We start from the raw sequence: 14,399 nt of genomic DNA on the forward strand, positions 1-14,399 counted from the left end.
TGCGAAAAATAACATTCCATAAACATTAATATCTTCGGGAAGACAACGACTGAGGCTTCTGTCTCTCTTCCGAGCCATCATCTTGGAGACAAAGAGTAAATTGTTCGGATAGATGGAAACAGAATACTGGTGCCCCTGACTCATTGTTATATTAGAATGATTTTTGTTTTGAGTGGGAAACATCCAACACTAATTATTAATGCGTTGCCAAACAAGTATCAAAAGGCAAAACTACTACACATCTACCTATGGTAAGTGTTTCTAACTGGGCTGGTTTAAGTGTTTGCTCGATTCGCCTAACACAGGTTCACGTCTGAAGTCATGCGTCCACTAATACATGTCAGATATTTGGTTTTATTAGTGTCATTCAACAATTAACATACATATATCTTATTTCAAGACAAATGCTTATTGTTTAAAGTACGGAGCTGTCTGTCAGGTGTCAGTTCCATGTATTTGCCTTCTGTTTTTATTCAAGGATGCGTTTTTGGTTTGAAAGACATGTAGTGACTATCTGTGTCGGTACCCGGCTGTAGCTTCATGTAGTCGTTGTCAGCAGAAATCCTTGGCTGTCTTTCTGGTGTCAGATCCATGTAAGCACTGTCTGCGCTAATACCGGACTCGCTGCGAGGTTTCAGCTCCATATAGTCTGGGGTGTTACCAGGCTGTGTGTGAGTCTCGATGTCCACATTGATGTCTTTGTTGACGACAGATTCTGCCTGAGGCTTGAGCGTCATGTAGTTGCTGTCGTCTTGGACCATGGGTCCCAAGGCGTTGTACACAGGGTTATCAACTGCTGTATCTGCGTCTGACAAGAGAGTAATAGGTCAACCATCGGCAGAATACAATCAAATAGTGACATGACCAAAATTTGCTACAAAATAACAGGAAAATATTTAGTCAACTTGCACTGGATTGATATGGAAAACATATTATTAAAACATCAAACATTGGTTTTCAGTCAAATAACGAGAAGAGCTAATAATAGTTTTGTTTATAAACAGCTTATCGCAGTTAAGCAGTTAGTCATATATCACAGATTTAACCATCAAGAACATACTACCAGAATGTCAAAATAAAACATATGACTATATAAACGACAACTGGACCAGCTACCTCCTGGCAGCCCTGGGTCTCACGCGTAAACACATATGCTTCTGCACAGGTCTAAGAGCACACATCTCAGCTATAGTTTGCCCAGTGTAACATACAGATTGCTTTCATTTCACACTTTTAATGTATTCAATTGGCCCAATGCAACGATACAAATTTGAATCATAGTATAATGTTAGGTTTGAATCAATCCGATTCAATACTTCCAAGGGGCGGTCGGGTAGCCTAGTGGTTAAAGCGTTCGCTCGTCACGCCGAAGACCCGAGTTCGATTCCCGACATGGGCACAATGTGTGGAGCCCATTTCTGGTGTCCCCTGCCGTGATATAGCTGGAATATTGCTAAAAGCAGCGTAAAACCATTCCACTCACTCACTCACTCACTCACTCACTCAATACTTCCAAGAGGAAATCACTCAAGAATGAAAGATAAAAAAGTACTGACGACATATCCACCAATAGGTCATGATGAGGTGGAATCGTTTTTGGCGTAACTAGCATCACGAACACATTCAGTGCTCAATCACGTATTGTTGATCACGAATGATCTCCTCCAACCTATGTTGCTCATGATGGACTTAATGACTCGGGTCGTCACGCCAGGCGACTTTGTTGACGGTATATCATCAATGTACCCGACGGCGTGGATAGTCGCTCACAATATCAGTCACTAGATTCGCTGGTCCGTGATAGAGCTCAGTGCGGCGTTAACCCCCCCCTCCCCCCCATATATATATATATATATACATATACATAAATACATATATATATATATATATGTATGTATGTATGTATGTATGTATGTATATATATATGTATGTATGTATGTATGTATGTATGTATGTATGTATGTATGTATGTATGTATGTATGTATGTATGTATGTATGTATGTATATATATATATATATATATATATATATATATATATCTTACAAGAAGCAGAACTCTTTAATTTACACTTACTTTCATCTGATTTCTTTCCTTTCTTTCTCTTGTACCGGCACCAGCAGACAAGTATGGTGATGATAACACAAGCACCAGCACCAACAGCTGCGGCGACCACGATGTATATTGTGTTATCAGCTGTGGGTTCTGGGTGAACAGACAGTATGCATAAGTAATTGGGTGTTAAAACATGCTGTCTGTAGCTGTCTTATGGCCAGACATACATGTACTAGTATTTTCAAACACAGGTATTTTGACAAACGATATAAATTAAAAGTTTTGATTATAACATGTGATGTTGTTCATTTATTGTTTATCATTTGTTCATTCAGTATGACATATTGTACATAAATACTACAGCTGTTCATCTCTTAGTTGCTAATGTAGCGTTATGTTATTATTATCAATTATTCTTATTCTTATTCTTATTCTTATTCTTTTTCTATTGAGATGACGATATTTCTTCTGGTTAATCTTTTTACTCATCGTTATATATTTCTGTTTTATTTAGGGCTCTTTTTTAAATAAAATTCATTTTAGGGTCGTTTTGTAAATCGTAAAACTGTTCTTAGCGAGCCTTGAGAAAGTCACTGTATGTATTTACTGTCGGCACTGTATGTATTTACTGTCTCACTGTATGTATTTACTGTCTCACTGTATGTATTTACTGTCTCACTGTATGCATTACTGTCGGCACTGTATGTATTTAATGTCGGCACTGTATGTATTTACTGTCTCACTGTATGTATTTAATGTCGGCACTGTATGTATTTACTGTCTCACTGTATGTATTTACTGTCTCACTGTATGTATTTACTGTCGGCACTGTATGTATTTAATGTCGGCACTGTATGTATTTACTGTCTCACTGTATGTATTTACTGTCGGCACTGTATGTATTTACTGTCGGCACTGTATGTATTTACTGTCTCACTGTATGTATTTACTGTCGGCACTGTATGTATTTACTGTCGGCACTGTATGTATTTACTGTCTCACTGTATGTATTTACTGTCTCACTGTATGTATTTACTGTCGGCACTGTATGTATTTACTGTCTCACTGAATGTATTTACTGTCGGCACTGTATGTATTTACTGTCGGCACTGTATGTATTTACTGTCGGCACTGTATGTATTTACTGTCTCACTGTATGTATTTACTGTCGGCGCTGTATGTATTTACTGTCGGCACTGTATGTATTTACTGTCTCACTGTATGCATTTACTGTCGGCACTGTATGTATTTACTGTCGGTACTGTATGTATTTACTGTCGGCACAGTATGTATTTACTGTCTCACTGTACGTATTTACTGTCGGCACTGTATGTATTTACTGTCGGCACTGTATGTATTTACTGTCGGCACTGTATGTATTTACTGTCTCACATATTCAATTTTGGTTGGAAACATCTTAATAGTGTTATATTCGTTAAGTGTTTGTGGCACAGAACTAACTATTTGCAAGCAAGTAAAATAACAATTTAACTTTGCACTTCGATAATCAATAGTGTATGTGACTACAGAAAATGTACCATCTGGTTTCGTTGCCGTGGTTGGATACACACTTGGCGTTGTTGGAGTAGACGATGTCCGTGCTGTTGGTGTAGTAGAACTCACAGACACAGACAACGTTGCTGCTGTAGACTCAGTCATTACTAATGGCGTACTCCCTGTTTCTATCTTCAGATCTGTGAAATATACGTTAGATTTTCAATATGCGATGTAAGGCTAACCAACAGGCATTTTAAATTGTATCTTATTTATGTACGTGGACTTTGCACTGGTCCTTCAACTTCTATTGGAATCAGGGCAAATATGATCTTCGAAACCACCATCATAGTTTTATGGCACGCCATCAGTTTGAAGTGGAAGGAAAAACAAAGTGATGCAGATCAAATATGTTTATCTCGTTGATGAAATCCATCAGCATTGCCCTGACAAACACAAACATATTTTGGGCAAATGTAGGTTTGTGGCCAGACAACGTGGCGACTTAGATGGCAAGACAACCCTTGCCCACTGTATGGCTGAATAAAAGTATAGTTGCTTCATACAATAGGCCTTTTCTACTATGTTTTTTTTCAAGCCGAGATGTTTAATGGTGACAGTTACAGGATTCATAAATCTGTTTGGTAACAGATTTCATAGTTATCATTTATCGTTTGCGTTTGACATTATTTCCCGTACGAATACATGAAACAACGTTTGTGACAATGCGAATAATGTATATTTTCAGTTATGAAAAAAAGACAATGTACGGTAGATGCAGATGTCAAAGTCTTGATTTCAAGGTTGTTTGTTTGTTGCTTAACGCCGCACTCAGCAATATTCCAGCTATATCACGGCGGTCTGTAAATAATCGAGTCTAGACCAGAGAAGCCAGTAATTGATATCATGAGCATCGATTTACGCAATTGGTATATGATGACATGCATCAACCAAGTCTGACCACCCGATCCCGTTACGACAAGCAAAGCACCCTTTTACAGCAAGCATGGGTTGCTGAGGACCTATTCAACGCCGGATCTTCACGGGTCGATTTCGAGGTTGTAGGAAGGGTTGTTTTAATAAAGGATCATGAGCAAACATTGGACCCACGCTGATTGTCTTAAGGCATGTAGCTAAAGGCACAACAAGCATATGGTAAAAAGTTCATCTGATTTGCGCATGGTAAGAGTATCTCTTGAAGAAGTCTTTTCGAACTCTTGTATCCGTGTTGGTGTTGTCGGCCATGTCATAAGTCTAAGTAAGTGTAGCAAAGAAATAAATCGAGTTCTCAACCATTTACACATTACTGATGTGTTTCATATTAATATTTCAAAGCTTTCCGTAACTATTGACACTAAAAAAAAAAAAATGACCATTGTCCTACCTCGTCCTTTAGGATTCGTAAATACATACCGATGGTGACATTGCTACTGGCACTGTCCGCATAGTCCTCGCACCACCACACAGTATCTGCGTCTTCGGAGGAGATGTTCCTGAGAGTCAGACGATGATGGGTGCTGTTACAGTCGGCGTCGTACCGTCCGGAGATATACGCTTCAAAGTCATTGTTGGAAGCACCATACGTTTTCGGCAAATCTGCGAAACAGTTGTTTTCATCTGGCCTTGTGCCTAGTACCAGTTTAGCTTCCCTGTACCAGCGAACAAAGCTGGCTTGGCTGACACTGCACATAAATGTGAACTCACCCCCTTCTGTTGTTTGTGCTTGGAAGCTTCCGATCTGAATGAAGCCTGGAATTAATCAATGTTTGGTAATTGTTTTAATGTGATTAAATGTGATACTATGCTTCTTATGCTTCATGGTTTTGAGTATACATAACTGGAATATTGCTGAGTATGGGTGAGTGAGTGAGTGAGTTTGGTTAAACGCCGCTTTTAACATTATTCCAGTTATATCGCGACGTGTCAGCTTAATGTAGGGGGAAAGCCCGAAGTGAAGCAGGTCTCGGACGTTTGCCACTTTGGTGAAACTCACGACGAGTATGGTGTTGACAGACCTCGAAACATTTTCGGGGCGAACAGTTCAATTAAGGCGAGGGGTTACTTTTGACATGAACCCAAGATAAAATAAATTGCTTATATCACGTAATGGAGCTGAAAAACCTAGAAACATAATCTTGGCGAACCGGGATTCGAACAACAATCATAGGTTTCTGGCGTGCCAAAGGGACGCAACTCTGCACAGCGAATCGCGGCGCCGTAGACGACTGGGCCACCCGTGACCCCCTGCTGAACATGGCGTTAAACATGAAAATGTCACACACACACCAACACACACATCATAGCTAGGAGTAAAGTCGAAAGATCATTTGAGCTTTTGAACTGTCGTTAACTATTGTGTTAGTGCATGAGTGAGTTTTACGCCACTTTGAAGGAGGAAAACCCGAAGTGATGCAGGTCTTAGACGTTTACCACTTTGGTGGAACCCACGAACACGAGTATGGTGCTGGCAGACCTCGAAACATAATCGGGGCGAACAGTTCAATTTTGACATGAACCCAAGATAAGATAAATTGCTCATATTAAATATAGAGATAATTCCGAGGTTTGGAAGCAGTTCAAGTCGTAGGCTTAAAGGAGTATCGTTTTTAAGACATGTTAAAAAAACCAAGGTAACGTGCACTCTGAAAATATTAAGTCCAATATGACCAAAGTCAAAGAACATAAAATATCAAGCATCTGAACTAGCAGACACAATCAGGCAAACTATATCTTCACATATATTATGTTCTAATCGTCTTGGGATTTCTGTGGCATCTGGTACTCAACAGTCTACATCCACATAGGGAAATTGGACATAATCTAATTACCCATAAACTGGGTAACTGGTATAACATTCGGCGGGTAAAATAATGATAATGCTTGAATATAAATGCTTATTCATGTTGCACCCAATCGCTCACGGCGCTACACCCATATTACCCGAGCCCATGAATCAACTTGCACTTATGTGACACCCTGAGCTCCCTGCGGAGTATTTAATTCGGTGCAAGTTGTATAAATTCTACACCTATACACCTCCATTATTAACCGAGCCAAGCCAGTACAGCTGTACAATATCGAGCAGCGACACATCTTGGAACATCGACACAATTAATTGCGCAAGTTCTCATGACAGGTGACACGACTCTGCCGAAGCGTGAAATGATGTTCCGCCGTCCTATTGCAATGAATTACGACACATAATGACGAGTAAGTCTTTCACGAACAGTCAGCTACTGAATTTCGTGTTTGCATCGGATCAAGCGCTTTTCTTGTTTGACATAACCAACGTGTGACGTATCGCGATGTCTTTTGAACTATTGAGCTGTAAGAATAAGATCTTTTATACAAAGAAGGTTTACCAAAGGATATGGGTCATATGTCTCAGGAAAAGATGCCAATTCTTCCAAGTAACAACGCTTTGCAAACAAAGGCAGAGAAGCCAGAGTCTGTCAATGTGAACATCGCACTGAACAAGGTGAGCTTAATTAGTGTGTCAATATGAACTCCGCACTGAACAAGGTGAGCTTACTAGTGTGTTAATGTGAACTCCGCTCTGTGAACTGAGCCAGGTGACAGTAGTGTGTTAATGTGAACTCGGCACTTGACAAGGTGAGCTTAGTGTGTTAATGTGAACTCCGCTCTGTGAACTGAACAAGGTGAGCTTAGTGTGTTAATGTGAACTCGGCACTGAACAAGGTGAGCTAAGTGTGTAAATGTGAACTCGGCACTGAACAAGGTGAGCGTAGTGTGTTGATGTGAACTCCACTCTGTGAACTGAACAAGGTGAGCTTAGTGTGTTAATGTGAACTCGGGCCTGTGAACTGAGCCAGGTGACAGTAGTGTGTTAATGTGAACTCGGCACATGACAAGGTGAGCTTTAGGTGTTAATGTGAACTCGGCACTGAACAAGGTGAGCATGGTGTGTTAATGTGAACTCCGCTCTGTGAACTGAACAAGGTGAGCTTAGTGTGTTAATGTGAACTCCGCTCTGTGAACTGAACAAGGTGAGCGTGTCTGTTAATGTGAACTCGGCACTGAACAAGGTGAGCTTAGTGTGTTAATGTGAACTCCGCTCTGTGAACTGAACAAGGTGAGCGTAGTGTGTTTATGTGAACTCGGCTCTGTGAACTGAATAAGGTGAGCTTAGTGTGTTAATGTGAACTCGGCTCTGTGAACTGAACAAGGTTAGCTTAGCGTGTTAATGTGAACTCGGCTCTGTGAACTGAACAAGGTGAGCTTCGTGTGTTAATGTGAACTTGGCTCTGTGAACTGAACAAGGTGAGTGTAGTGTGTTAATGTGAATTTGGCTCTGTGAACTGAACAAGGTGAGCGTCGTGTGTTAATGTGAACTCCGCACTGAACAAGGTGAGCGTAGTATACTAATGTGAACTCCACACTGAGCTAGGTGATCGTAGTGTGTTAATGTGAACACCGCTCTGTGAACTGAGCCATGTGAGCTTAGAGTGCACAAGTGTGAATTTCGCGCTGAGCTAGAGGAGTGTAATGTGTTAATGTGAACATCGCTTTGTCAACTCAGTTAGGTGATCGTAGTGTTAATGTGAACTCCGAACTTAGCCCCATGAGCATAGTGTTAATGTGAACTCCGCACTGAGCCAGGTGAGTGTAGTGCTAATGTGAACTCCGCACTGTGAACAAATGCAGGTGAGTAAAGTGTTAATGTGAACTCCGCACTGTGAATTAAGGCAGGTGAGTGTAATGTTAATGTAAACTCCGCACTGTGAACTAAGGCAGGTGAGTGTAGTGTTAATGTGAACTCCGCACTGTGAACAAAGGCAGGTGAGTGTAGTGTTAATGTGAACATCGCACTGTGAACTAAGGCAGGTTAGTGTAGTGTTAATGTGAACACCGCACTGTGAATTAAGGCAGGTGAGTGTAGTGTTAATGTAAACTCAGCACTTTGAACTAAGGCAGGTGAGTGTAGTGTTAATGTGAGGTCCGCACTGTGAACTAAGGCAGGTGAGTGTAGTGTAAATGTGAACTCCGCACTGTGAACAAAGGCAGGTGAGTGTAGTGTAAATGTGAGCTCCGCACTGTGAACTAAGGCAGGTGAGTGTAGTGTAAATGTGAACTCCGCACTGTGAACAAAGGCAGGTGAGTGTAGTGTAAATGTGAGCTCCGCACTGTGAACTAAGGCAGGTGAGTGTAGTGTAAATGTGAACTGCGCACTGTGAACTAAGGCAGGTGAGTGTAGTGTAAATGTGACCTGCGCACTGTGAACTAAGGCAGGTGAGTGTAGTGTAATTGTGAGCTCCGCTCTGTGAACTGAGGCAGGTGAGTTTAGTGTAAATGTGAACTGCGCACTGTGAACTAAGGCAAGTGAGTGTAATGTTAATGTGAACTCCGTTCTGCGAACGAAGCCAGATAAATAGAGAGGGCAGTAATGTGAACACTACTCTGCGAACTGAGCCAGCTAAAAACCACACTGCAAACTGAGCCAGGTGACCGTTGCGTGTTGATGTGAACTGTGAACTGCGCTCTACAAATTGTTGCAGCGAAACTAGAGTGTATTAATGTGAAGTCCGCTCTTCAGTTTGAGCCAGTACAACTTACCATACACATATCGAATTCCACTGATCCATAACAAAATACCAACACACAGTCCTGGGCCCATGTTCTCACAACATCCGTTTATATCGAATTGTATCATATACAAATATACTCAAATGCCCATGCCCACATAGCATGTCACTGCAACATTTGAAACACGTCGACAGTAAGCTATCATTACTATACATGACCCACAAAATACTGACAACTTCATGCATGGGAAACCAGGAAGGGCGGGTAGAAACGCGCAATAAGTGGCCTTTTGCTCTCCATAGCTCGGTTCGTCGTCAGTCTCACAATGCATGCAGAACAAACCTTCCTCATACAAACATTTACAGGCGTCACCGCAAATAATTACGTTTGTGCTTTATAATATGCACTTCATGTTGAACCGCGGTGAAACGCTGTTCATGCAAAGTATATTATTCAAAATTAAAGACCATTCATTCAGAGTTGTTCATGTAGGGCATTGCTATATACAGCCTACCAAATGTGAGCGTCCATAACTTATTTTAAGTAGTATACTTGGGACCATCGAACAGAGTAATTCGAGTTATGCGCAGTTCGACATATGCGGATTTTAGACCATAGTGGCTTTAAATTCATAGCTTGTGTTTTCACTCTGTATGTTTTTGATATGGTTGACTGTGTTTGCTTGTTGTCTGACAACCAGTTTTGTATTAATTTTGTACTACGAGCGTCGCCCACGCCTTAAGGGTAGACTGATGCACAATCAACCTGACCACCAGACCTATTCAGTCGCCTCTTACGACATGCATTGGTTAGTTATAGGCTACGGCCATACAGCTGGAATTGTAACCAGTACAGAGTAAACCAAACAAGCATGATATACCCTCCCAGCCCAGAGAAGCCAATGTACTCATGTATTCAGTGACCAAGTAAATATGTTTTAATATACATTTGCTATTATATGCAAATGAGTGAGTGAGTGAGTATGGTTTTACGCCGGTTTTAGCAATATTCCAGCAATATCACGGCGGGGGACACCAGAAATGGGCTTCACACATTGTACCCATGTCGGGAATCGAACTCGGGTCTTCGGCGTGACGAGCGAACACTTTAACCACTAGGCTACCCGACCGCCCCTATATGCAAATGAGGGATGTGTGTGTGTGTGTGTGTGTGTGTGTGTGTGTGTGTGTGTGTGTGTGTGCGTGCGTGCTTGTACTAGTCCGGACTGATGCCGATTTATAGTGCTTGCTCACTAAGATAGCATGCCGCAGCTCTTCATGAATACCCCACTCAGACACAGTATACTCCGAACCGACCAGCCCTTGTTTTAGCCCCTTAATGCCGAGCGCCAGACATGGTAAAAACAAGTACAATCTTTTAACGTCCTTTGGTAAGATGCGGCCGGGGATCTAACACCGGACCTTCCGCTCTAACAACGAGACCACGGAAGCGGTCAAGATCCGGAGGAAAATAAACCACACTGAAGCAATGAAGCGACCTTTTGCTTTTCATCTATTTTGAGACTGATATTCAGTTTCCTTTGAAATTAATATCCCCGAACATTTCAATAAGGAACTATTTGAACTTTTATGCTGTATTGTTGGGTGTGGGGTGGGGTCAAGTTGGGGGATGTTGGGATACACGTCTTGCTCATCATGGTATATCTTTCCCAGATATATATTGTTCCACTTCTGGAATATCGATTCCCACGGAACCCATTTACAGAGGGGTTTTTTTATTCAATTTTCTCATAGTTACTCTCACATATGCTCGAGCAAAGCACATCAATCGACGAATATTAACTTCAGGCTTGTAATAGCTAAAGCGATGATCCGTACCCGCCTTCTGCTTAAATAATACGACTGTTACACAGTTTAATCAGATACTTTAGTAATGTACAATCAATATACAGTCTAGTTATTTTCCTCTGAGATTTTAAGTCATTCGGATATTTGAAGATCGGTGCATGTCTACTCCCAATGTTGTTTTGCGATATGTACCGTAGCTTATTGTGTCTTTAGTTAGATTAGATGTTATCACGTGAGTGGGATGTTAAATGTCCTCTTAAGGAATAAACATTGTATCTAGCGAGCCTTAGCTTGGTAATTCATACAGTGTCCATTCCTAATATATGATCTGTACGATCCCACAACACACGCGTGATAACCTCTTTATCATACAAAGCCATTTTTAAATTCTATAATCGAAACAAAAAGTATTATCGACTTCTACAAACGACTGTTAAACATTTCAACACAGCTTGGATACTGCCGATGTGACGTTAAATATTTCATGTTTTACAAGAATGTGTGCATTAGTGTATTACTTCACAATGTCAGTCGGACAGTAATAGCAGCCCAAGTAGTTTGTTTGTTTGTTTGTTTATTGTTCAACGCCGCACTGAGTAATATTCCAGCTATATGACGGCGGTATGTAAATAATCGAGTCTGGACCAGACAATCCAGTGATTGATGTCATGAGATCGATCCATGCAATTGGGATACGATGACATGCATCACCCAAGTCAGCGAGCCCGACCACCCGATCCCGTTAGTCGTCTCTTGCGAGAAGCATCCCATGTTGTTAAAAAAGTCAGTGATCGACTTTTTAGCCAATCTATTGTCTGCTCGCAAGATCAGTCTCCCTTCGCCAGAGGAGTTTGGTGTCCCTAATAACGTCTGGATGTAGAAACTTAGATAAGAAAAGTGTTGAACGTATTGGTGAGATCCAAGATCGCATGCTCCCCACCTGCATGCTCGAACGTTTGCTTGTTTGTTTGTTGTTTAACGTCGCACTCAGCAATAATACAGCTATTGACGGCGGTCTGTAAATAATCGGATCTGGACCAGACATTCTAGCGATTGACATCATGAGCATCGACCCGCGCAATCGGGATACGATGACATGCATCAACCAAGTCACCGAGCTTGACCACCCGATCCTGTTAGTCGCCTTTTACGACAAGCATAGTCGCCTTTTACGGCAAGCATGGGTTGAAGACCTATTCTGCCCCGGATCTATACGGGCCTTTTAACATTTCACTGGTTTTGATCATCACTATTGTCACTGGGCTATAGTAACATCTCACCCCTCGAAAAGCCGATTCGTAATTGTTAAAAGCGTATGAATAGCAAGCAGACATGAGTATACACATATGAGAAGTCGAAAATGAAGATATTTAATTGCATTAAAGCACATCGTCAAAGGTAAACCAAACTGAAGTTAAGTATAAAAGGCAAATAGTCACACAAGTTAGCAACACTGATAGTAACAAGTCAGTACTTAATAAACAACTTCGGCCTTTAATCTAGCTTCGGAAACCGATGGTAGGACAGGCTGGTTTTCAGCCCGAACTCACTTAAAAAAAAGAAGAAGTGTAATTCTGGAGCACATACCTTGGCACGACATCTTTGGAAAAGCTGAAAATGCATGTCAAGGGCTTATGTCATGCTCTCTCTACCAAAACCAAGGGAAAGTGTTTTTCCATACTTAAAAACCGAAAAAAGAAACTTAAAACAACATTTATCAACATTTTTATGTTTCGAACATACTTTCCATGAAGCTTAGGAAACGCGCGTAAAATAGCTGTTGCTGGCATACGGATCTTGAAAACGACATTCTAAAAACCAGTGAGGCTTATCAACACCTCTGCAGCCTCGTGGTACACTCACTGGGCTACAGATATGAAGGTTGCGAGTTCGATCCTCGGGAATATAAAGAAAACATTTGAATTTACATTTCATTACATGTTACAATCTGAACGGAAGTTATATTAATAAAATACCCAGGACATCATATAAAATCCCTGGGATATTATAACACATTATATAGCAAATATGACTTGAATATCCTTTAAAATCCCAGGGATATTATTTAAAATCCCAGGGACATTACAACGTCCCAGTTATGAGATTTAACCCGACTGGAAAGTAAAACCTCACAATAGGTTTAAATGCCTATAGAAAGAAGTCTCTTACTTTATAGCGATGCCAATGAATAGGTTTATAAGTGAGGATAACGTGAGACACCATGCAATATCTACCCCCTGTCCCAAATGCATTTATCATCATTTGAAAAGAAGAAAGTGAACCTAGCTCAGGAAGAATATTTGGGGGACCATGTTGCAGAAACTGAAATTCATTGGGTACATGAGGAGGCGAAACGCATTTTTAGACACATTTAGGACGCCAGTCGACACTTCAAAATCTGACTGATGACTTTTAACAAGAGCATCAATCCACGCAGTAGGGGTAAGCATAGTCGCCTTTTACGGCAAGCATGGTTTGCTGAAGACCAATTCTACCCCGGATCTTCACGGGTCCACCCAAATGGGATACGATGACATGCATCAACCAAGTCAGCGAGCCTGACCACCCGGATTCCGTTAGTCGACTCTTACGGCAAGCATAGTCACCTTTTGCGGCAAGTATTGGTTGCTGAAGAAGGACAGGAACATGCACAAGAGGGCAACGCAAAAAGATGATGCTAAGCCATCAAACACTAAATGGACTTCTCATTACTGTGAAAGCTGTTGTAGAATGTGTAATGTGCAATGTTAACAAACACTCTTGTTCGTTTAAGGTTCATAAGTGTTCTATATCAGTGCTTGTGAAAGGTGCTATATCTTATAAGCCAGCGAGAGTTATAGCCCCTGGATTGGATCTAACATGGCATTCCAAGTAAACATGCGCTGGAAACTCAATTATTCAATCTATCAATATATGGATAGCATCATCATCTATCACAGGATGCATAACATATTAATTGAGAGGTTTCATTTTAACACACAGATTGAATCAATGCTTGTCGTAAGGGGCGACTAACGAGATTGGTTAGTCCGGCTCGCTAACTTTGTTTCTACATGATCATTGAGAATCGAAGCACGTAATAGTATACGATGTCATATATTACATGACATCGTATACCATTACGTGGTTCGATTCTCATGATGTAAATCAGTGAATTGTCTGGTCCCGACTCGATTATTTACAGACAGTCGTCATATAGATGGGATATTGCTTAATGTTGCGTTAAACAACAAACAAACAAACAAAATTAATAAGATCCCCTGGTAGAACATTCTGCGCATTATCGGCAGAAAGGTGGATCAAACAACAAGAACACAATATCTCAACTTTGGGTAATTGGATCAGGTTGGTTGGTTTGTTGGTTAACGCCGCACTCAGCAATATTCCAGCTATATGACGGCGGTCTGTAAATAATCGAGTCTGGACCCGACAATCCAGTGATTGATATCATGAGCATCGATCCACGCAATTGGGATCGATGACATGCATCAACCAAGTC

General features: G+C 41.1%; 1 protein-coding gene across 1 annotated transcript; it reads right to left on the reverse strand.

The window, feature by feature from the left end:
- Positions 1–338: 338 nt before the first annotated feature.
- On the reverse strand, positions 339–9,323 carry LOC124114788. Its single transcript, XM_046475542.2, has 5 exons — positions 9,123–9,323; positions 4,962–5,297; positions 3,593–3,748; positions 2,076–2,204; positions 339–808 (listed from the first exon to the last, which is right to left on the reverse strand). Exons 1-5 carry the CDS (start codon positions 9,217–9,219, stop codon positions 474–476), a joined length of 1,053 nt encoding a protein of 350 aa, XP_046331498.2. The 5' UTR covers positions 9,220–9,323; the 3' UTR covers positions 339–473.
- Between the last annotated feature and the right edge of the window lie 5,076 nt (positions 9,324–14,399).

The sequence above is a fragment of the Haliotis rufescens genome, unplaced genomic scaffold (genome assembly GCF_023055435.1).
Source record: "Haliotis rufescens isolate VD_foot unplaced genomic scaffold, xgHalRufe1.0.p SCAF_18, whole genome shotgun sequence".
NCBI classification, from domain to species: Eukaryota; Metazoa; Mollusca; class Gastropoda; order Lepetellida; family Haliotidae; genus Haliotis; species Haliotis rufescens.